Below are 25,876 nucleotides of genomic sequence, written 5' to 3'. Positions count from 1 at the left end.
AATTGAAGGGCAGCTAATGTGGAAAAGCGCCTCTGTCGCCTGGATTTTGAGCTCATAGCATGAAATGCTAATAGCAGGGGTGTCCAAGGTGTGGCCCGGGGGCCGTTTGTGGCCCTCTTAAGGATTTTTGCAGCCATAATGGAGCAAATCTGGCCTCCATGTGACAATATTTTATTAACATTTATTCAAAAAAAACCCTACTGTATTGTTTTTACCTCTAAAATAAATATTTCTCAAATATCTATTGTTACAGCTAATCATGGATCCATTTAAGTGAATTTAAAGCAAGGACACTCTGCGGTCGGAGATTCGGATCAACTGACAAAACAGTTGGATTTTTATTTTGCAGATTTTGGTTCAGCTGCTAAATAAAAGCTGGAGAGTTTCTATTTTGGAAACCAGTGTAGAGTCTGAAAACTTGTTATATATTTAAAACTCAATAATACATCCAGGCTGAAGCCTTTGTGCTATGAGTGACCTACACATTCAACAGACTCAGGCTGCCATATACAGATAAACACCACAGCTGGGAGGTCCAACATATACAAACAGTGGTGCCAAAGCACGTTGACATGTGGCAAGAGGAAGATGGAATCGAACCTACGCCCTTCCTATTACAAGACAACAACGCTACTCTCAGAATCTTGACTTTTGGATCCCACAGAGGAATGTTACTGACAACCTCAAAATATACTTCAGTTTTCCTGATTCAGCTCAATTCTTCCTCTAAAACCAGGTTCTGAGTCTCTGACGTCAGCAATTATAAATCACTGCAATTAATAAACATGATTTGATTTTAAAATAATTGGACATCATTTATTCTCCTTGTTAATTTATCATTCTCTTTCATACGTTTTATTCATTGTTAGCTTTCAGTGCCTGCGATGGACTGGTGACCTGTCCAGGGTGAACCCCGCCTCTCGTCTGGTGACAGCTGGAGCTGGGCCCCACCGGCCCCCCCTCACCACCCTGCAGGGATCAACGTGTTCAGATCATGGATGGAAAGATTTGATGGTAGATTGTCTCCCTTAAGACCTCACTGAAAACAGCTTCATAGTTGATGCCTCAACATCAACTGATTCTATCATATTGCTGACTATTTTTTTCTACTTCTAACATAAACAGGTAAAGAAGTAACCTAGAAATGTTTTCCCACCCCAGGCATCCGGTCCCAATCATCATCAGTTCTGATGATGTCACATGCACAGCGAGTCCGCTACGTCTTAAAATTGTAAGTCAGACTTTTTTCTTTGCCATTTTTCTGTACTCTTTAAAATACAAATGTTCTTTTTTGTAGGTTTCTGTAAAGTGCAGTGAATGGGAATGTTCTGCCGTTGATCCTCACTGTTCTTAGGAAGGAGAAATGTCAGTATGTTTGCAATAATACTGGAATACTGTGATATTAAATTAAAACAATACTCTGTCCTTGGTTAAATATTTCTCACATTTCCTCTAAAGTGTACCTATTGTTTCATTGTACTAATTTTCATAAGCATGTTGTCTGCAAATTTTGAATGTATTGACAATTTGTACAATTCTGTAATAGTATATTGGCAATGTACTCTTGAAAAATGTAAATATATTTCAAATAAATGTGATTTGTTATGCATGCCTGCATCCAACTCTATGACCAACATTCACCATCCGACCCGATGGAACTGGAGAGGTTCTGAAGGAGGAATGGCAGAGGATCCCCAAATCCAGCTGTGAAAAACTAGTTGCATCATTTCCAAGAAGACTCATGGCTGTACAAGCTAAAAAGGGGTTTCTACTGAGCAAAAGGTCTGAATACTTATGACCATGTGATGTTTCAGTTTTTCTTTTTTTAATAAATTTACAAAGCTTTCTACAATTCTGTATGTTTTCTGTCAAGAGGGGATGCTGAGTATACATTAATGAGAAATAATATGAACTTTTCTGAGATTAGCAAATGGCTGCAATGAAACAGAGTGAGAAATTTAAAGGGGTATGAATACGTTTCATTCATTAATTCACCAGGGACTTTGATTTTCCTCATTAAAACAAAATCAGAGTAAAGGAAAAACATGGATATTTGAAATGTCCGTGATTGTATTCAGTGACTCAAATATAAAATACATAAAACAACTTTCCTAGCAAGTTGGCAAACAGCTGTGGAAATTATTGCTGTGATTCAACCAACAATTTTATGATTTTCTAATGAGCAAACATTTAAAACCAGAAAGACTCAGAAATGGAGCGATGGTCAGAAAGAGGTCAAGTTTTCCATATTAAAGAAAGTCCATAAAGTAACGCATTTGATCCAAAACGTCTGATTCAATCTGGATTTTCTACTGATAAAAGCCCAGAGAAATCCTCTCTGATCAATAAATTATTGACTTCATATTGAAATATTTTCCATCCACCAATCAGGAACCCAGATATCTCAGCCGGGCCACAAACACTCAGAACCTACTGGTACCAGTTTGACTCCAAACTGGGAGCAAACTCAGCTTGTTGTCTGGGTTACAGATGAAAACTCAGAGAAAATCAGAGTTCCTGATTGAAACCAGGTGCTGCAGCTCTGCATCGTAACCTGAACCAGAACCAGGCCCAGTTCTGGTTCTGGTTCGGTCCAGCAGCTCAAAGAGAGAAAACCCAGTCAGGACTGGAAACCAGAAGAATGTGGAGTTAAAACTCACCTGATCAGATCTTTGCTTCTCCTTCTGTTCACACAAACCGAGTCGGAACGAACTGGACCCGATTCTCCAGAACTTGAACCGGACCCACCTGAGGCTCCGCCCCCTCTCACAGCAGAGGTGTGTTGCTAATGAGAAGAATCCTGTCTGATCATCACTACCAGGAAATAAATGGAAAATAACAACCAGTTCACATTTCAGTTGAAAGATTATTTATGTTTAAACATTTCAAGATTTTTTTTCCATTACTATTTCATTAAATTAACAAAGATTTTCAAGTTGATCAGATTCAGTTTTATCTATAAAGACTTTTATAAAATAGCCAAAGCTGCACCAAGTTTCTGCTCAGCAATACAATAAACCACTAATAATAGTTTCTGCTTGTTCTAATCCTCAGCGCTCACGTAGCAGAGCTCACTTCATTTCAGCCTCCTGCCTCTGACTCCCCAGAGGATCCATCACTCTGCGTCTCTGAGGTCTGAGTCCGGGTCCAGAAAATTATCTTTACACCCGTCTGGCCCCCCGGCACTGCAGAACAGGACATTACCTGTCCAGATCGCTACAAAAACATTTACAAAAAAACAGAAATATAAAATACAGCGGACCTAATTCAAACCTAATTCAACATTTATAAAGAATCCTATGTTCTTTTTTCTTGCACCCCTTCAAATAAAGTCTTACCAAATTTACTTCCTTGCAACCACATTGTTTTAAATAATATCACACCCTGGTTCACTTACACCTGCTTAGTTGTTTATGCTGTGGATTAATTTCACATTGAAACATTGTAAATAAAACATCAGCAAAACAAGAAGTGAACACTCACCTGATCCAGACGCTGCTCTTCTTCTTCTTCTTCTTCTTTTTTGCGGTTGGCAAGCAACTTATTGATGTGCATTACCGCCATGAACTGGAATGGAGTGTGGATCGGGATGCTACATATATTTTCCCCCAAACCCCCCAAAAAAATAAAAATAAAAGAAACCTTATATCCTTTCTATCAATTTCGTTTTCTTAAGATAATTTATTAAATAACAAAAATATACAGACTCTGCTCTGCTGCTGCATGGAGTCTGAACCGGTTCTGATCCAAACCTGACTAGAGCTGACACACCTGAGGCTCCGCCCCCTGACCCAGCTGAGGCTCCGCCTCCTTCCAGGTGACAATAAACACCTTTATTTTCATGTTTTCCTTTGTATGAGTTGAGCTGTAAAACTTTAGGTCAGATTTGAACTTTTTCAGGTTTTTCTCAGTTTTCTGCTCATTTCCAACCAACATTTTATTGCAGGAAATCATTTCAGGAAGGAACCAGAAGATTCAGGAGTCTGGGAGATGAGACTGTAACCGACTTGAACACTGAGGCCCCAGAGCGCCCCCTGCAGGATCTGCTGCACCATTAACCAGACAGAAATGGCAGTTTTATACAAGTTATTATTCTAATTCAATAGCTGATTTAATTCATCGAGTTTTGATTGAAAAGATTGATTCTCATCTGTTTTATTAAAAAAACATCTTCAGTCTGAATACTGCAAAAATAAACTGCTGGCTAAATTAGTAGCTTAAAGCTGAAATCAACTTGAGATGTTTCTGCTTTTACTAATTTAAGCTGTGAAACTAAATGTGAAAACTTAAAATACAGCAAAAATGGCCTGGAGGATTAAAATGAAGGTTTAGTTATTATATGTGTACACAGTCAGCTGCATAAAAATACACAAAGATTTTTTAAAAACTTTATTTGGTCGTTAAACATCCAGCAACCCACATTGCATTAGAAGAATGATGAAAATCAAACATGAACCAATCAGCACATTATCCCAGTGATTCTCTGAGGTTTGAATAAATCAGTAAAATCACAGTAAAGAGCCTGAAGTTCTCTAGAAAACTCAAAACATGAAATATGGAGTTAAAAAAGTAAAAACCAAAACAAACTGAGAGAAATTAAAGCTGAGAATCAATGATGACGTAAAACTTCAAGATTTAGTTTTTACAATGAACATAAAATATATAAAATCTTTTTTTTTCCAGGTTCCACATGTTCCTGAAAACTGCTCTAAGATCAGAGTTTCTGTAGGACATCCAGTTCTAAACTGGTTAAACTGGTTTCTCTGATGGAAGCTGAAGTTTCTCTGCAGTTTCCAGTAAAGCATCTTTTTATCTGTGGAGCTTTGAGGAACATTTTCATGTCAGCAGAAGGAAGAAGCAGCAGAGAAAAGAGGTTTGAAGTGTCTTTCATGGCTTCAAAGCTGAACTGAAAATGATTCCCATGTTTCCATTCTCAGACCATTTCTGGTTCCAGGATGAAAATGAATCAGAGAGAAAAAAGAACAACTTTCCAGTTGAATCCAGTTCAGATCAAAACTCCATGAAGCCTCTAAATGGAGCCCAGTTTGAATTGGATCTTTATTGATCCAAAGAGACAAACAATATCAGACACTAAATGACAGACATGAGAAAATAAACAGGAGGAAAATCTTGGAGGTCAGAGGTCATCATCATGATCCAGTCAGAGTCTCTTTAGACTCAAACTGCTGCAGCTTCAACCTCTGAGGATCAGCAGGACACTGAGACCATTCTCTACTTCACATAGATCAGAACCTGCAGAGAGAAGAAGGAAGGAGAGAGCAGATCAGTGAGTGTTTCCAGCCTCTCTCCAGCAGCAGTCAGTGACGCAGCACATCCACTAGATGGTTTCCAGGCTGCAGTCAGACTGATCTCAGAGCTGTGACCAAGATGAACCTGATCAGTTGTTTCCTGTTGAACTGAGAGAACAAACAGATCTGAGATCAGATCTGCTGCTGCCACAGTTTGATGGATGAGGACCACTGTCTCTAGACATGTTGGACGGCTGGACGCTGGAGTCCAGCTGGACTTCCTGGAGACATGGACACAGCAACAACACTCATCTTCACACCAACACAAACGCAGGAACACAGCAAGCTGCTGCTCCTCTGATTGGCTGATTGCTGTCTCTGTGTCCAATCAGGAAGCCTGAACCATTCTCCTCCCACTGAGAAGCTGCAGCTTTACTGGGAACACTGGATCTTTGCTTTGATGCTAACTGGGTTTAGTTCAATATGCTGATAGCAGCTGGACTCACTACAAACATTTACTTACATTAAAGTCTTTACAAGATTCTTCAGCTGCTGAACATCTGAATCCTTCAGGTTGTTTCCTCTCAGGTCCAGTTCTGTCAGACGGGTCGGGTTGGACTTCAGAGTTGAGGCCAAATAATCACAGCTGGTCTTTGACAAACTGCAGTCTAACAATCTGAATAAAGAATAAAAGATGTGAGCTGAAGCCAACAGGATGCAGGTTAACCAGTCCAACAGAACCAGTTAAAGATTCTCATCAATATTAATGCCAACAAGCTGCTGCTTCAATAAAGACCTGCTGACTTCAGAACCAGAACCAGAACCTGGTACTGGGTCATGTTGTGTTGGAGGATTTTAGTCAGTAAAATCATTCCACGTTCTGATCAAAGTGTTGAAGCATCAATCATTGATTATTGATTTATTCCTGTCAGATTCCAGGAATTCACTTTTCTAGACTGGGTTGAATGACCTTTGACCTGCTTCACATGAGGGGGATTTCTACACACTGGGGGTCCGAATGCTGTCCTGTTCTGACCTCAGATCAGCAGGTCCAACTCAGTTACACAGAGGGACTAAATTAAACTCTGGATCCAAGTCCAGGAACAAACTCAGAAAATATTTATTAGAACAGAAGAAATTAATTTGATTTATGATCAATTATATATAATTATTCACAGAAATATCAATAATTATATAATTACATACATCAATGTCTCCAGTCTGCAGCCTTCAGTCTGTAGAAAACCACAGAGCTCCTTCACTCCAGAATCTTCCAGGTTGGTTCCGCTCAGGTCCACTTCTGTCAGATGGGTCGGGTTGGACTTCAGAGCTGAGAACAGAGAAGTCCAGCTGGTCTCTGACAAACTGCAGCTGAACAATCTGAATAAAGAATAAAAGATGTGAGCTGAAGCCAACAGGATGCAGGTTAACCAGTCCAACAGAACCAGTTAAAGATTCTCATCAATATTAATGCCAACAAGCTGCTGCTTCAATAAAGACCTGCTGACTTCAGAACCAGAACCAGAACCAGAACCTGGTACTGGGTCATGTTGTGTTGGAGGATTTTAGTCAGTAAAATCATTCCAGGTTCTGATCAAAGTGTTGAAGCATCAATCATTGATTATTGATTTGTTCCTGTCAGATTGCAGGAATTCACTTTTCTAGACTGGGTTGAATGACCTTTGACCTGCTTCACATGAGGGGGATTTCTACACACTGGGGGTCCGAATGCTGTCCTGTTCTGACCTCAGATCAGCAGGTCCAACTCAGTTACACAGAGGGACTAAATTAAACTCTGGATCCAAGTCCAGGAACAAACTCAGAAAATATTTATTAGAACAGAAGAAATTAATTTGATTTATGATCAATTATATATAATTATTCACAGAAATATCAATAATTATATAATTACATACATCAATGTCTCCAGTCTGCAGCCTTCAGTCTGTAGAAAACCACAGAGCTCCTTCACTCCAGAATCTCCCAGGCTGGTTTTGATCAGGTCCAGTTTTGTCAGATGGGTCGGTTTGGACTCCAGAGCTGAGAACAGAGAAGTCCAGCTGGTCTCTGACAAACTGCAGCCCTGCAATCTGAATAAAGAATAAAAGATGTGAGCTGAAGCCAACAGGATGCAGGTTAAAACTGAAACATGAACAAATAAATAATAAAAATGTAGAAAATTAATTTCCCTGAATGTAAAAGAAACATGATGAACTGATTCTAACATCTGATCCAGTCAAACTGGTTTAAAGAGTCCAAACCAGCAGAACCAGAACATTTGATCAATAAATAAACTCAAAGTTTTCTATCAGCCTGGATGAGTTGAGCTATTTCTGCTGGTTCCTGATCATCAGCTGGAGACCCGACTTGGTAACTGGATCAGAACCACTCAGTTTCTTCATTAATGGCCTTGGGTTCTTATTAAAGCTGCTGAAAGCCAATGGAGGCCATTATTTCCTAAGGAGACGTGACCTGATGAAGCATCATCACAGAGACGAGGCTCCAACCGACTGACAGCTGTCAGACTGAAGAGGACGGTTCCTCTCTGACCCGGCCCAACAGAACCACAGCTTCAGGACAAAGCTGAGGAACCTGCTGCTGCTGCAAACCTCACTTTCATTCATTTCATCTAGATTTGCTTTTCTACAATCAGTCATTTCTTAGATTTGGTCATTAATGATGATTTGAACTTGTCAGTGTTTGTGGCTCGACTCTGGAGGAACAACATTTCATTCTGGATGTAAAGATGAGAATCAGAAATGAGAAATAAAACAATCTGAATCTTTACCAAATGTTGGATAAATTGTATTTTTAGTAATTATCAAATATTCGTTGTATCATGTAGCCTTGTAGTAACATTTAGATAATGTTTAAATATATGCTTTTTCTCTTTTTCCTCTATTCTAAGTAATGTCTCTGTGTGTTAAATAACTTTGATTCCTCCCTGTGACTTCCTTGAGATGCCATCAGCAAAGCCAGAGATAAGCGGGGACAACTCTTCTAGTAGAGTTTATTGCCCAGCAATAAACTCTGCTCTCCTGTGTGATATACAACTTGTTTTACTGGCCGTGTCTGGTATTTCAACTGGAACAAGAAGGATTTAGATTGTAGATAATATATGTCTAAACAGTAAAAGTTATTAGCGCTGCAGCTGTGTGTTGACCCTCCCTTTTTGAAGCTGCAAGCGCCCAATGTATTAGAGTCCCCTGAAAAGCAATAAAATGGAGGGAGCGGGAGATGTGTTTCCAGAGTAGTTTGGAGATTTGTAACTGGAAACATCTCTGTCTGCTCTCCTCGCGAGTATATAAAGAATCTAACTCTCTTTGTCTTTCTTGTGTTTGTTTAAATTGTCTCTAATAGGTATTTAGACCTGACACCAAACCAAACTGAAACATCTCCATCATTAATTTACATCATTTGAATTATTTTACTCATTTTGTTCATCAGTTAAAAACATTTTAAAGTAAAAAACTGAAAAACAAAGTTCAATAATCTCAAAGTCTGAAATAAGAAAAAAAATAATATATAAGGTAAAAAGTTTTAGAGATTTTATTCTGACATTTAAACAGGTTGTTTTAAAATAAAATATATCAGAATAAAAGCATTAATTAAACTAATGTTTAAAGTATAAATGAATGATTTTATTGTATAAATAAAGAAAACAAACCTCAGATTCTTCACTTTACTGACTGAACTCTCCAGGATCTCAACCAGAGGCTTCAGATCAGAGTCTCCACCTTCATTTATGAAGATCTCATTTATTTCCAGTTCAGTCAGATCTGGGTTGGACTTCAGAGCCGAGGCCAAAACTTCACATTCAGCATTTCGGATCAAACAGCCACCAAGTCTGTGATTAGAGAAGAAATAAATTCAGTTCTAATGAAATCAATCTGGATCATAAACAGAGTAAAATATGATAACAGTGATGTCATCATCTGATCAACATCTGATCTTCAATTTACTGAGTTTGACCCCACAGAGAATCTGTGCAGTTCCTGGTTAGAGTCCAGGTTCTGGTTCTGGTTCTGGTCCAGGCTTCATGTCCTCAGACCTTCAGCTGCAGTCAGATGTTGAAGATCTTCTATCATCTGTGAAGGAAAGTTCAGTTTTCTCTGCAGCATCTGATGGAGCTGCAGCATCAGAGCCTCAAAGGAGCTGAAGCAGCTGATGAAGAGGCTGACTGAGCTGATGAAGGAAACTACTGGAGATGATGGAGAGGAGGAGGAACTGCTCACAGCTCGGACTTGGACTAGACCGTTTGGCTCAGAGGAACAAAAGTTTGGATGTTAGAAAAAATTGTTGCTAAACTCTTAAAGAGCTGAAGACCAAAACAGAGCGTTTGGGTCCAGCAGCATTTTTCATGGTGAAGCAGTGAAAGTTCTCCAGTAACTAGAAGAGGCTGGGATGTCTAAAGAGTTGAAGCTCATGTCTCTCCAGGTCTTCATGGCTAACAGCTTCAACAAAAGCTGCAGATGAAGAGTTGATGAGGAAAATGGTTCCAGCTCTGGAAGCAGAGTTCTCAGAGCTTTGGGAGGATCTGACAGAAACTAGGACTTTTTCTGGAGCCAGACAACAATCACCACATTTTGCTCTCATTTACAAACTCAGAGGAAACTAGTGGGAGGAGGAAAAGTTGGTTCACTAAGTTTCTAACTGGTTTCCATGACAACAGCAGCAATTATTGGGGTTATTTTAAAGTGTCCATCAAACCTAAACAGTGATTTTATAATTTAAAAAAGACAAAGATCCTAAAAGGAGTAGTGGCTCAATGAGTGAAGAGGAGTTTAAAGTGTAAAAGTCTCTCTGGCTGATTGGATCTTTCAGACAAAATAGATTTTTTTCTAGAGTTCAGGGTTTTCTATTCATTTAAACATGAAAACTGATAAAAAGATAAATATTTTTAAAATGATCAAAATGTCTAAAACCAAAAGCTGCAGCTGTCCTGGATGATCTGAATGTTTAGATGGTTGAATGGCTGAAATAGTCCAGAGGATGAAGGAAGAAGTTAAAGACCAAAAACATCCAGAAGCAACTTGAAGAAGAAGAAGAAACAGGAGGACAATAGAGCTGAATCAGCATTCACACAATGAAAACATCTGGACTCACCGAGCCTTTCTGCAGTTCCTCACAGCTGGAACCAGTCTCAGTCGTCCTGATTCTGATGTGTTGTACTTCTCCAGGTCCAACTCATCCAGAACCTCTGACATCTGCAGCATGAAGGCCAGAGCTGAACAGTCAGTCTCTGAGAGCTGCTTCCCTGAATCCAGCAGCCGTTGGATCTCCTGATAAAATGAGACGTCGTTCATCTCCACCAGACAGTAGAAGATGTTGATGCTTCTGTCAGTAGAGATTCTATCAGTGTTCATCTTCTTCAGGTTGGTGATGATTCTCTGGATGGTTCCTGGACTGTTCTCTGTCTGACCCAGCAGATCTTCTAAGACTCTCTGGTTGGACTCCACAGTGAGACCATGAAGGAAGCGGACAAACAGGTCCAGGTGGCCATTTTCACTGCTGAGGGATTTCTCCATGACTTTCTTCATGAACTCATCTAGAGATGTTTCTCTGTATTTTTCTCCCAGGAACGTCTTGATCACCTCTGACTTCCTGCTGGTGAAACAGTGGAGCATGTAGACTGCAGCCAGAAACTCCTGGATGCTCAGATGAACAAAGGAGTAGACGGAGATGTCGCACGTCCCTCTCTCTCTTTTAAACATTTCAGTGAACACTCCTGAGAACAACGCAGCATCTTTGATGTTGATGCCGCACTTTTTGAGCTCTTCCTCATAGAAGATCAGGTTTCCCTCCAGCAGCTGCTCAAAAGCCAGTTTTCCTAGAGACTCAATCAGCTTCTTGTTCTCTGGACTCCAGATTGATCTTGTCTTTTTTCCTCCATCATACTTTTCCTTCTTGATTGCGAAGTTAACCTCCAGGAATGCTATGTACATCTCAGTCAGAGTCTTTGGCAGTTTTTCTCCCTCTCTGGTCATCATCACATCCTCCAGAACTTTAGCAGTGATCCAGCAGAAAACTGGGATGTGACACATGATGTGGAGACTTTTTGATTTCTGGATGTGGGAGATGATCCTGCTGGCCTTCTCTTCATCATCTCTGAATCTCTTCCTGAAGTACTCCTCCTTCTGGGGGTCAGTGAACCCTCTGACCTCTGTTGCCATGTCAACAAACTTTGCTGGGATCTGATTGGCTGCTGCAGGTCGTGTGGTTATCCAGAGGAGAGCAGAGGGAAGCAGTTTCCTCCTGATGAGGTTTGTCACCAGAACATCCACTGAGCTGGACTCTGTAACATCAGTCAGGATCGGATTGTTCTTGAAATCCAGAGTAAGTCGACTTTCATCCAGACCATCAAAGATGAACAGAACCTGGAACGTTTCAAAGCTGCTGATTTCTTTGGTTTTAGAAAATAATTTATGAATCAGTCCTAATAAGCTGAACTTCTCTTCTTTCAACATATTCAGCTCTCTGAAAGTGAATGGAAATATGAAATCAATGTCCTGGTTGGTTTTGCCTTCAGCCCAGTCCAGAGTGAACTTCTGTGTTAACAGTGTTTTCCCAATGCCAGCCACTCCCATGGTCATCACTGTTCTGATTGGTTCATCTCTTCCAGGTGAGACTTTAAAGATGTCTTCTCTTCTGATTGTTTCTTGTTTCCTGGATGCTGTTTCAATGTGTCTGACCTCATGTTCCTGGTTGACCTCTCTAGTTAACCCCTCTGTGATGTGGAGCTCTGTGTAGATCTGGTTCAGAACGGTTTGACTTTCCAGGTTCAGCGACGCCTTCAGAGAGACTCTGGAACTTCTTCTTCAGAGACGCTTTATGGTCACTCTGACACCGAATATCAAAATCTGAAGAAAGAGACAAAGACAGGAGAGGAGACACTTCAGCTGAACATAAGGAAAACAATAATTTTTTGATATTCTCAGAGACAATTTGTGCATCAGCTTTAATGGAGGAGAAAAAAGTAAATCAATAAATAAAAAGCCCAAATTTTATAAAAACTCTGCATGGTAAGAAGAACAAAAGTCACGACTGTAACTACGGTTCGATGAATCCCAGATGACCGCCAGAGGCGGTGCTTAAAGCACTGAATGATCTCTCTTGCACAGGTCGAGAATCTTATACCAACATGGTCACATGTGACCCCCGGTGACACCAGTAAGTCTATATAGTCACGTGACAATGACAGCTCAGTCCCTTAATCTTCTCATGAAACACGATGATTCTGAGGGACCGAGCGCTCTGGCGGTCATCCGGGATTCATAGAACCGTAGTTACAGTATAAACTTTTGTTCTATTTCATCCCTACTGACCGCCAGAGGCAGTGATTAAAGCACTGGATGACGATTACCGACAGAGTCCTGAGAAATCACACACAGAAAAGAAACAACCCCGAAAACATGCCCACCTCACTGGGATGATGATGAGCGCTGGGATAGGATCCCAGGTGAAAGGTGGCCCAGTTAACCCTGTAAAACCCAGCAAAGGTATTTGGGGATGACCAAGAGGCTGCTGCACATATAGCCTCCAGAGTGACCCCAGACACCCAGCATCTCACGCTCACAGGACTCGGTCAGGTCGAGCTGAAATCGCCACTCTTGACCCGTAAACCGACGAGCGAATAGGCCAGGAAACACGGCTGCACAATGTAACAAAAGCAAACCTGAAGCAGCTACGATAATAAATAAAGACAAGCCAGATATGGAGGCACAATATAAGAAAAAGCAATCCCAAAAACGGAAATTAATTGAAACCTTCAATTCATCCATGTGCTGAAGATGTTTGACCATCAATCTGCAGGCTCTCTGTTCTTCTTCATCACAGCATCTATTTTGTTGCAGTCCTTGTCTGCTCTGGTTTGGTTCTTCTCAAGTTTACCTTCTATCTCTGAATGTTTAAAGACGCGATCTGATAGAAGGTCATCAAGGAGCTGTTAACTGTCAATATTATTGGTGAATATTGTGATGAAAATATTGACTGATTAACAAACATTTTCATCACTTTTTTTCTCCTTTCTTTATCATCACCAGCACATAAGTTCCAGTTACACCAGCTGAAATAATTGATCACTAAAAGACTTTTAAACCTTAAATTTCCAAATCTCAACTAAAGACGTGGATCTGGTCCAACAGAGACGACAGGAGGCTCTGATTGGAGGAGTTCAGTCTCACCTGGAGAACAGCTGCTCTGATTGGCTGTCGGCCGTTCAGCTCCTGTTCTGGGTCTTTCTTCACACTCACAGCTCCTGTAAAGACATTTCTTCATCAGTGAAATATTTCACTATCAACAGGCTGGAGCTGAACATGTTCATGAAGGTCCACCACAAACTAGAGACCAGAAACTGGGTCAGAACAGAACCTGAGATCATTGATGATTTCTGGTTTGAAGTTCTTCATTGTATCATATCTGGTATCATGACTGATACCAGTGTTCCCAGTCTGGAAGCTCCAGTGCTTCACTGGGTTTAGAGACAATCTGAGTCGTTGCTCCTCACATTGTTGGTTGTTTTTGTTTTCATGCAACATTTTCATCATTGATTCATTCAGACTTTCATTCAAACTCTGATTTACTGACCAACATCCTTCATGACTAACTTTAAATTAATATCTCAGAAAATTAAGTTACTGTTTATTAAAACACTGAAGATCAACCAGTTAATATCTTTTATTTTATATCTCTATAGATTCACATGAATCAGTGAGAAAATGGTTTCTTACTTTCTGTCTGATGGTTCCGGTTCATTACTGAAGTATGGAGGTTCTGTTTTGGACCAGTCACTCCTCATAGATGGACTGATGGGTCCTGGAGGTTCTGCTCTGTCCTGATCTTTCATCTTCTGGCCTTTTGGAGAGAGAAACCAGAACCAGTCAGTCCAGTGATCCGGTTCCAGTAACTGTCCTGTGAAGCAGAAAGCTGGTTCCCATCATGTGTTCAGAAGATCAGAGTGAATCATTTGAATGAATGAGTGAACATTTCCTATGAACTAGTGAACTTATTTAGCTCCCAGTGGACTTGAACGCATCATGACTCTATTGTAGCTCTGTATGGAGGGAGTCAGTGAGCAGAAGGTTCTGAGGGAGCAGCAGCTCAGGTCGGGTCCACAGCTCTCCTCCAGACAGAACCGGGTCCAGCTGGGATCTCAGCAACATGTCAGCCTCTGTGTGCAGCTCAGCAGGATTTCCTCTCAGCTCAAGAGACACAAAGCAGCTTTCAGGGACCACAGCATCCAGCTGAGGTACCAGCTGGACCCACTGCAAGGAATCATGGGTAAACAGCTGCTTCAATAGGGGGATGAAGCCCCCAAACACTCAGCGAGGCCTGAAACATATTTAGTCAATTGATTCGTCTCAGAATAGAAATTCAATATAAAGAGACACATTAATGAAACATTTTTAGCTAGAAACTGAAATGTAAATAGTTTCTTACAACTGATATAAAATGTGTTTAAATTATTATTATTGCTCCATTTAAAGGTATTAAGTTATTTTAAAGGTGCACCGATTGCAGTTATCTGGCCGATCGCCAATCTTTAAAAAGCTTGACCTCCCGATTCTGATTTTAGCCAAAAGCAATTTCTTTTGTTGAGTTGGAAACTGGTTCTGGATCAATCAGTCTGGATCTGGATGCAGTTTTCCAGCAGAGCTTTGAGGGACAAAGAGTTTCTTCCTGCTGAAAGGAGCAACAAGAGGAAAACCTGGAAAAAGACCAAACTCAGTGAGGAGGAAGAGAGGAAATCTGTGGACGGCTTAAAGCCGGTTCTGATCCACAGACAAGAGAAACATCAGTTTCTGCTGAACCCCAGACTGATGAGGGACGGAGTGATGTGATTCACTTCCTGCTGAATTCAACAAGCAGAGAAACTAGTTTACAATGTTTTAGTTCTTTTTTTTAGGTTAAAACACCAGAGAGTCGCTGCAGCAAGAACTGATGGACTGTAAAAGTTACATTAAGTTCTCAGTTTATTTAGGTTAAATCTGAAAAGTTCATTATTGCTCTACACAAACAGATCAGCTTTAGATGCTGGTGCTGCTGTCATGGTAGATCCATACCACTTTATTCTAAAGTCGTGAACTACAATATTGCAGCTGACCAACATGTTGTACAAAAATAAAAGCAAACAACAGTAAAGCAACTGTAAGAAAATATAAATCAAAACATCACCAATTCAATCAAGTAGGAGTGCAGCATTAAGACAGAGATGTTAGCTCACTCTGGGTTTAAACCCAAAAAGAAAAAAATGTGTTTTTAATGAGTTTTAAAAAGTTGTATCATAGAGTTGACCATTCACCAGGTTAACCCTCTGATGCATAACTGGGTCATTTTTGACCCGGTGAGGTCATCTTTTTGCAATATCTTTGTAATGAAAAGTTTTTATCACTTCATATTCCAGGTATTCCTCAAAAGATATGTTACTGATGTCATGCAATTACAATTTTTGATTTACCTTTTGTACATTTTAAGACACAGCATGTTTTATATTACTACCCCTTTCTTCTGTCAAAAATGACCCACATTCATTTCTTATGGAATTTAATGAGAATCTTTGTTTCTTACCAACTGTGACTGTCAGGAAAACATGTTTTGTGAACCTAACTGTCACCCCTGAGTAATAATATTTTACAAAGCAAGAACTTCTACATATAAGTATTATCTTTATTTTTACCTCACAAATGTGTGTATGTGTGTCAATCATCAGTACTGTGACAGTGTTATTGTCACAAATCAACCTATTAGTTAAGTGAAATTGTGAAATGCTCTCACAATAAAGCATTTCATTTAATCTGTGACTAATTCCTTTCTAGATCAGGCATTTAATAAAGTAAACAGGGCGTTGTTGCAGGGATCCCATGAGAGCCGAGCGACCCAAGCCACGGTGGCGGAGGCCCCGGGAAGCTGCAGTGGTTCATCGGTTAGAAAGGCTTCAGAGAGCCGAGAGAGACACGGATGGACCCGGAGCGGCAACACTTACCTCTGTTAACAAGTCAACAAGTTATTTCCATCCTGCAGCTCAAAATGGAGGCTGATCTGAAGGAGACCAAAGTTGGTTTCCATTTCTTTTTTCACATGACGTGACATACAGAGTGAAACAACAAAAATAGAATAAAGATGGAAAACCAGCAGAACAAACAGCTTTTTGGTGGTGGATTATGAGCGCTCACTGCCCTCTGGTGGTGAATTATCACTCAACATTATCACCTAACCCCTAACAAAAATGTACTTGAATAAAAACACCAAAGTGGAAATAAATACTGCATTCAACCAAAAAAGTGCAAATTATGAAGTCTGTATACTATGTTGCCCTTCAGTAATAATTAGATTTAAATTGAGAAGACGGGCCCATCCGACTACTTGATGCAATAGTTCACACTACACGTTAGTTCACACGTACGTTTTCCCCTTACAACAATCTTAGAACGTTGGTCGTTCTAAGATTGTCGCTTGCGATTTCATAACCGATCATCATGTAGTGTTTGGTGTGTTATGGTAGATCATTGTGGCTGCTCCAATCTAAATCAGGGGTTTTCCCCAACTGGGAGCTTTAACGCAGCCTGTTGAATGTGACAGGTAGCCAATGGGAAAGCACGGATTCTCCTCCGTGTTTTCTGAGGGGAAATTACAGAGGGGAATCCCAAACAGCTGACACGGTGCAACCCGAAGTCCAGCAGACTTTGGAGATGATATGTGGAAACAACATTAATTCAACATGCAAAGAATATAGAAATGACAAGGGGAGGAGTTGGAGCGAAATTGCTACGGCAGTTGATAAACCCGGTAACTTTTCAGCTGTTCTTCGTTAACGTGACATAAATAGTTTATAATGATTTTCATTCGGTCAGGACTTTACGCTGACACTAGCCACATGCATTGCAGGTAGATTGCAGTAAAGCTTTGATTAATGCCTGGTTTTAAAATTAGTTCACTGGACTTGTAGCCATTATTCTGTGCCCATTGTTGGACACCACACGGCAGGAACGAACCCGATCGAACCGTTATACCAAGGATTTCTGTCGGCTAATGTGTGGTCTGTCAGGTTTTGAAAATGGGCCGACAATCGGCCGACAGCTCTAAGATCGTGTAGTGTGCGCTAGAATGAGGAAGGGAGAGGTCAGTGGAGAGCACCGGAGTTGAGCCTTTTTTCATTCGGTGTCATCAACAGAAAGAGAAAAAGGCCGGAAGAGACGATAAAGCCGATAATTAAAATGACGTCAATAGTTTTAATTTATCGTACGATTAATTGATTTATCGCGACAGGCCTACTTTAAACTTTTCACGCAACTACGGTGTCCCTGAGATGCAAACCACTTCAGCAAATTGAAAGCACAATTACAAATTACAAAAGCGCTACAACATGAACGAAACGGAAGAGGTATGTCCCAGCGGGAGACGTAAGAAATCGCTGATTAGACTAAAGCTCGTTTTTACTTTTGAACCGGAAGTTACTCTGGCTTTAACGTTAAAGATACATGGCTTTGTTGGATGATGCAAGACTGCATCTCACTGAAACTGAAATATGACCAAGTCTGCAGAAAGTCTTGAATATTCTTTTAAACTTTGCCTTCAATTTTACTTCTTTTTTGTAGCAAATGCCTGAAGAAGTGTGGCAAAACAAAATGGGTCAAATTCTTTTAGTGTTGGATTTTTCCCCCTCCCCAACTCAATGTATAAAATGCAAGATTGGATTAGGAAAATCAGCGCAACATCACCTGAATTCATTTCAGGCTTTTAAAAATTTTTTATTTTACATCCTTTACGTTCTTGAAACGCTTTTGTAATTTGTAATTGTGCTTTCAATTTACTGAAGTGGTTTGCACCTCAGGGCCAAAGTAAGTTTGAATTCCCGGTTAGCCAGCCCATTTATCGGTGCTGATTTCCTTAATTTTGGGTGATCGGTAATCGGCCGATTTTTACATGTGAAGCCGATCTTATCCACCGATGTCATCAACCTCAGCAAAGGCCTAAAAATCAACCACTGTGCTTTTCTTTTCTCCCGTGAGGTTTGACTGACAAATTGGCCAACCAGGTCATATCTGCACTTTTACAGTTAACAATAATCACCCATTGTTGCCAATTTGGTGACTTTCTTGATAATATAGAGCAACATTTCAGACAAAAAAATGATATCGGCCAAAATCAAAATCGGACAACCAAAGCAGTCTCTGTGGTGTTTATTAAAAACTCAATAGACACGAAATGGTAGAACTACTCGTCCAGGAGGAGCAGAGATTCCTGCCAGAGGGCGATACTGCCAAGTCTCTGGATCCCCTGAGATACTGGACAACCACAACACCATCTATCCAAAAATCTTCCACCTTTCTTTACAATCTCTTTGCTCTCCAGCCTCATCTGGGCCGTGTGAGCGACTGTTTTCTGCAGCTGGAGAATTTTATCAAAAAAGTGAAACAAACATGATTTCAAAACGTTGGAAAAACTTTTTTTAAAATAAAATCCCAGTCCACATTCATCCTCATTCACAACATGTTCGTTGCTACCAGGCTGCAGGAACTTCAGTTCTGATGGTTCTGACCCGTCTGGTGGTTCTGAACAGTAACTGGTGTCTCCAGCAGGGGACACTGTTCTAGTCAAAGTCTCTAGCTACATCTTCAGGACTCTTGTCCATGATTGTCCTGAACCTCCTGATCTGCTTCCTCCTCTTCCTCACTCATTACATCACATTGACCTTTGACCTTCTAATCAGCCAATAATTGCTATTGATCACCACCAATCATCTGATTGGAAAAATCCAACATTTATGCCACTGACCTTTGACCTGGAGATGAGTCATCGGGATGACTCCTTTCCTGCTGTCTGTAACTGAGGGACGTTCCAGGGTCAGACTGAGGTCTTTAGTCTTCAGTGGGTTGTCATTCATCCTGGTTCTGTTGGTCAGGTACTGTTCTTTGGGATCATCAGAACCTTTCGGATACACATGGACCATCTTGTTCTCTCCGTCCCTCCACTCCACTCTAGCACCTCTAGGCAGGTAGACTTTGGTTTTGCGGGGAAGCTGGACAGATTTAACCCCTGAATGCACCTTCACCTGTGAAGCTGAGAGACAACAGAGGACAAGATGAGTGAGAGAGAGAGAGATACATAGATTTTTGATTTTTAATAATTGATTTATTTTCAATAAATAATCGACATAGTATCAAAAATTATGTAACAGAAAATTCACCACAAAATAAATTACATTAACACCCTTCCAAAAATGAGTTCTCCTCCTACCACACTACAAATTACTTTCCCATAACTCCAGATGTGACAAAAAAGTATCTAAATCTGAAACTGAAATGTAAAAATTAAATTCAAGCAATAACCTAGCAATAACTGACATTCACCAGGTTAACAAATAAAGAAACCACGTCAATATTCAACCTTCCTCCTTCTGCTTATGTACACGACCATTTTAGCCTGTCTAAACAGAAAACTTATCAACTGACATTTACTCTTTACCTGGCGTGTGAATTTAAAACCACAAATAAATTCATGTTTGGTGAAAGTTTCCCCATATTTATTGAAAATAGTTCTCAAAAGCACAAAAAGAGCTGACAGACTAACACAGTCAGAAAAACAATGAAACACTGTTTCTCTCTGCTCACAAAATGGACATTTTCCTTCCACAGCAGGATTAATAACAGAAACAAAAGACTTTACAGCTACAATACCATGAAGGATTCTCCATTGTAAATCTGCATCTTTTTACATTAGAGGAGGCTTATACAATGATTTCCATTCAGACCTGATTTCAGATGTTAAGGAGAGATGAGTTCTCCATACTGTGTCACTGCGTCCATTCAGTTTGTTTTGATTGAGAGTTTTTACAATCAGCCTATAGATAATTTTTCCAGAAGCTCCTTCTAGGGAGATTCCTTTACTGTCCACCGAATCCAATAAAGGGCCAGAGCTGTTCTTTATCCCAGGAAACAGTCTGAAGGATGGAAACGGGTCCAGGTGATTTGGTAACACAGTACCTTCATAATACTCAGTCAAAAGGGAACATTCATGTTCACTTAACTTGTGCTTCCAGTAGCACAAAAGCTGACCAACAACTATAACAGATTTTATTCCCAAACAAGCAGTGAGTTTAATAGGATCATCCAGCCGAGGTCCACCCAGCTCCATCACCCTCCCAAGGCAATAAACTTTTGCAGTGTGGAGCACTCTGGACCAGGTTGTTGCTCCCCAAACAGGACAATCCAACAAACTCCCAAACAGAACCGGTTCCTGGAGCAGCCAGTGCAGAGACTCAGCCTGCTGTTGCCTCTCCTTCCTCGGCAGAGTCCACACAGAGAAAATGCTCTTATAAAAAACTGGAAGAAGAGAAGAGTTCAGTTTGCTGGAGTCCATCAGAAAGAGAGGCAAACCCATGCCACCAAATCTCCAAAGAATGCAGCATGATATACTCCTCCACACCAGATCTTTGGGTCCCGTGAGCAGTCTCTGAATAAACTGAAAACGAAAAGCAGCACCTCTGCTGGCCAGATGGAGGATGCGTTGTCCACCTTCTTCTCTCGGCAGAAATAGAATACTTTGAGGAATCCAGTGAAGTTTATCCCAAAAAAATCCACCAGAACCCTTTGAACATTTGATAAAAGAGAAACTGGAGGATCAACACACATCAACCGGTGCCACATGGCGGAAGAAATTAGATTATTAATGACAAGAACTCATCCTCTATATGATATTTTAAATAAAATCCACTTCCCTTAACATTATCCAATACATTTTCCCAATTTTTTTCACAAAAGTTTCATTACCCAAAAACACGCCTAAATATTTGAACCCACCTTTTCTCCACACTAAGCCTCCAGGCAGACCAAGTTGATCCCCCAACCGACTTCCTACAGTTATAGCCTCACTCTTTCTCCAGTTTATTTTTGCAGAAGAGATACAGCCAAAAAGAAACACAGTGTTGACTAAAACATCAGTATCTTCCTGTGTGTTTACAAAAACTATTAAATCATTAGCATAAGCTGACAACTTTAAAGAGACATTACACCCAGGAATAGAAACACCACACAAGTCTTTCCTCAGCTTATGAAGCAAAGGTTAAATTGCCAAGGAATAAAGCTTCCTTGACAAAGAACAGCCTTGCCTCACTCCTCTTAAAACATTGAATGGAACACGTAACCCTCCATTTATTTTAAGTACACTCGCAATGTCATGATACAAGACCTGAATCATAGCTATGAAACCAGGGCTAAAACCAAAAGCAGTCAAAGTTTGCCACAAATATTGGTGTTCGACCCAGTCAAAAGCTTTTTCTTGATCTATAGAAATCAGACCAATATCTATGTCCAATGAGCTGGATACTTCCAAAACATCTCTGATAAAAGTGACATTATCACTTATCAGCCTGCCATAAACAATACGTCTGGTCTCTGTGAATGACTGAAGACATAACTTCTCCAAGTCTGGTAGCCAGGACTTTGGAAAAAATCTTGTAGTCCATACAGAGACTGGTCTGTATGGTCGCCATACTGGAGACTGGTCACCAGTTCCTTAGATCCTGTAGATCTCCTTTCTTTGGAAGCAGAGTAACAACTGCCCATCTGCAGCTCAGAGGCAGCCAACCTCTCTGCAGGAACCACTGATCACAGACCAGAATGACTTGTAGAAATCAACAGGAAGACCATCCATGCCAGGGGATCTACCACTCTTTAGGCTCATCAAGGCAGTATGCAGTTCATGCAGCGTGAGCTGAGCATCCAGTTTTCGATTGGCTTCAGCGTCCACCTGAGGAAGTCAGGTGGACGCTGACTTCCTCCACCTGGAAGTGGAGGAAGTCACTTCCAGGTGGAGAAATTATCTCCACCTGGAAGGTGGAAATCACCTCACATCCAGTTTCTCTAAATATTCAGTCTTAAAAAGTCTTTATAGAAACTGACAGCAAACTTCCTGATCTCAGAAGAACCAGAGATAGTAGAAACAGTCAGATTTTAGGGAGTGAACAATCTTTCTTTGCCCATTCTTTTTTTCTAGTCCAAAGAAAAAGTGAGACGGGGCATCCATCTCTGTTACACTTAGGAAGCGTGATCTGACCAAGACTCCTTTGGCTGCTGTGCCCAACAGCTTGGCCAGAACGGCCTTTTTAGCTTTGAGGGAATCTAAAAACCCTCGGTTTCCTGTAGACGCTGCCAAACCCTGCAACTCTACTATCTGAGTCTCCAAGTCCCTCATAGATCTGGTTATGTCTCTAGTGATAGTGTGAGTGCACTGTTGACACAACTGATTAATTTGACATTTACCATAACCCACTGTTGGACACAAGAAAAATCTGATTTAGATTGTTTATGACTGACCCAGAAATATTCAAAAGCTTTTCTAAAAGCTTTATCATTTAAAAGAGCTATATTAAAATGCCAATAGACACTCTGTATACAAACATTTTTAATAAACACAGAGCAACAAACCAAACAGTGATCAGAAAAACCAACAGGAATTATTTGACAATCTTAAATACAGTATATTCAAATGATGTTTAAATGCATATATACGATCCAATCTTGCCAAGGATAAAAGATTATCTTTAGAATGACTCCATGACGGGGCGTGCCGTGGTGGCGTAGCGGTTAGCGCGACCCATTTTTGGAGGCCTTGAGTCCTCGACGTGGCCGTCGCGGGTTCGACTCCCGGACCCGACGACATTTGCCGCATGTCTTCCCCCCTCTCCTTCCCCGTTTCCTGTCAGCCTACTATCACATAAGGGACACTAGAGCCCACAAAAGACCCCATGGAGGGGTTAAAAAAAAAAGAAAAAAAGAATGACTCCATGACTACTGTCTCTGATTCCTGTTGAAAGCTCTTCATACATCTGAAAGGTCAGAGGTCGCAGTCAGCTACCTGAACCTCCGAGAGGATTCAGCATGAGGCTCTAAGTGGTTCCTATCAAGTAAGGGATTTTCAGTGCAATTAAAATCTCCACACAAAAAAAATAATCATTATCACTACAATCATTTACAGTGTCCCCTGAAATATTCAATAGAAACAGTCTATCCACCCCCTTAGTTGGAGCATATTACATTAAGAAAAACTAAATTCACATTTTCGTATTTGGCTTTAACTTTCAATAAATTACCTTTGATTATTTCCTCTGCTTCACAAGAAATAGGCAAAAAGTTAATAAAAAACACAATCCCCAAACCGCCACTACAACTGGACTTGAGACTAATAAAAACTTCCCCTCTACATTCTTTCTTCCAATCACTCTCATTATCAGGAGTGCTGTGTGTTTCTTGAATTAACATTATATCAATTTCCTTTAAAGCCATAAATCTAAAAAACTCAACCCTTTTCACTTCATATCTGGCACCATTTAAATTTAAAGTGCATATTTTGAAATCACACATAGAAATGAAGAAACAAAAGAAAAGACATGGAGAAACATAAAATATTTCTCTAAATATCCTCATCTTCATCAGCAGTAATTGCTTGGGCTCTAACTTTCAAAATCCGCTTCTTTAAGTGATACATTTCTTGATCTGTTAACACATCATTCACAAAATGTCCAGTTTTCTCTGTTAAAGTCCGAGAGGATTCAACAAACATCTTTAAATCTGGAAAATACTCTTCTACTTTAATCAGCCTGAGTCCTTTAGTTTTTTGTAAAAACTTAATTTCAGCAGGAGGATCCATATTCTGCTAATCCTTGCTCAACGACAGGCCACTATCAGACTCCAAACTGCTCTCTCCTGCTTTGTTCCCTCTCATTGCTCTGAGAGCTTTAGAGATGCTGGTAGCAGGTTCAGAACTTTTCCTTTTCTGGGAGAGTATCAACAACTCCTCATCAAGCATGCTGTCATCCTCACAAAAGCTTTCACAAAAAACTTGATCAGTTCTTTTTTCCCCTGAATCTGCATCAAAACTACTCACAGATTGATCATGTTTCATCTCACTATCAGTGATATCAACTTCATTAGAACGATCACAATTTATAAAGGATCGCCACACAGGCTGTTCCTCTGCAGTTACAACAGAAGGACCACCAGAACCCCCAGCTCCAGCCACATCAAGACCCGCACCGACTACCGTCAAACCACCAGCGGCACCGCGGCCCTCTCCCACGGCATCGCGGCCTTCCTCGGCTTCAGCAGCAACGTCGCCAGCATTCACCAACTGTGTATTCTTAAGCTTTTCTGGGCACGATCGAATTATATGACCTTCTGCACCACAACCAAAACATTTCATGTTCTCAGATTTTACACTTTCACAACCTACCGCTCCTCCAACAGCCAAGGCTGCCTCCTCTACTGAACAATTCGCTGTTGGTATAAGTTTGACAGCATGCCGGTGTGTCAATTTTTCAAAACCCGCACTGCCCTCCACGACGGGCATGATGCCAAATGCCAAACCAAACCGGTAGCAAAAAAAACTACTGGACCAACCTGGAACAACCAGAACTCAAGATCAAGTAACAGTGTGAAGAGAAAAGTGTTCAAAACACCTTGCAGAAAAAAAGGTAGAAAGAAGACTCAAAAAACCACTCAGTCTAACACTCCTCTCTATAGCTCCATTAACTCCACCATTCACTCAGAGAAAGAGAGGAAGAGACACAGAGAGAGAAAGTTCCTTTAAATCTAATAGACTGTAGAGACAGCAGCTGCTGGTTCTGTTCATATTTATATCTACTCTGCATTTGGCCTGAACATGAATGAACAGAAAGATCTGAACTGATGACAAGATGACCTACAACAGGTCACATGATCTCTCACAGCATTCTGGGTCAGAAACATTCAGACTCACCTGGCAGGAAATAATCTCTAAAATGATATAAAACTGCAGAGACGATGAGAACCAGAGCCAGCAGAGCTGTGGCCCAGGATGGAGAGGGTTCTGTGGAAAAACAGAGAAAGATTGACCTCACTCTGACCTTTGACCTTCATCAGCAGCTCTGACCTGATGCTCTGACCTTTTTTTACATATTTCAGAACCACAGTGTGTCTCAGGACGTCCTGGTCTCTGTAGACGGTGCAGACGTAGCGTCCATCGTCTCTGTGTGTGGGATTCCTCAGGGTCAGGCTGACGTCTCCGGTCATCAGGAAGTCTTTGTTCATCTCTGTTCGGTCGTCGGTAAAAACCATCCTGGTTTCTTTGGTTGCTGCTCAAGTGAACCATTATAAATTCTGGTTCTGAGCGGGTCCACTCCACTGATGTACCCTCAGGAAGGTGGGATGATGTTCTGCAGGGCAGGATGACAGAATCTGACCCTTCAGTGACCTCGACCTCCTGCTGATCAACTGAGAGGAATTAAAATGATCAGAAACAGTTTGGATCATTTTCTGGTTTGATGTCATCATTCAGTTTCTGTCTGCAGGGAGAAAAATCATTTCTTTAATGATCAACATAAAATCAGAAACTTGAATCCATCAGTGGTTCATGTGACAGTTATTGATGCATCAGAGGGTTTGATCTATACATAGCAGATCTACAAAACCTGTTAGTTCTGTGGAGGCTGAAGATGAGAAACACAAATATTAATTATTCCTGGAGATTCATCCTGTAAATGTTCAGTTTATCCAGCTGGTCAAAGATCATCAGAACATAAATGATAGTGTAAAAAGTGAAAAAGGTCATGATAAATCATGTTTTATAATCTTAATAAATATAAAGTATTTTTA

At 40.6% G+C, this 25,876-nt stretch overlaps 1 protein-coding gene across 1 annotated transcript in view; it reads right to left on the bottom strand.

The window, feature by feature from the left end:
* LOC116715897 (NLR family CARD domain-containing protein 3-like) overlaps window positions 1-25,876 on the bottom strand; it is a 117,978-nt gene that overhangs the window by 89,707 nt on the left and 2,395 nt on the right. Inside the window, 3 exon segments of the mRNA XM_032556617.1 lie at window positions 25,002-25,091; window positions 25,168-25,327; window positions 25,329-25,495. Of these exon segments, the coding sequence (XP_032412508.1) occupies window positions 25,002-25,091; window positions 25,168-25,327; window positions 25,329-25,495 (417 nt within the window).

This window comes from Xiphophorus hellerii, chromosome 24 (assembly GCF_003331165.1).
Source record: "Xiphophorus hellerii strain 12219 chromosome 24, Xiphophorus_hellerii-4.1, whole genome shotgun sequence".
Taxonomy (NCBI): domain Eukaryota; kingdom Metazoa; phylum Chordata; class Actinopteri; order Cyprinodontiformes; family Poeciliidae; genus Xiphophorus; species Xiphophorus hellerii.
The sequence above is the reverse complement of the archived record's forward strand: the minus strand, read 5'-3'. Positions and strand labels throughout refer to the sequence as shown.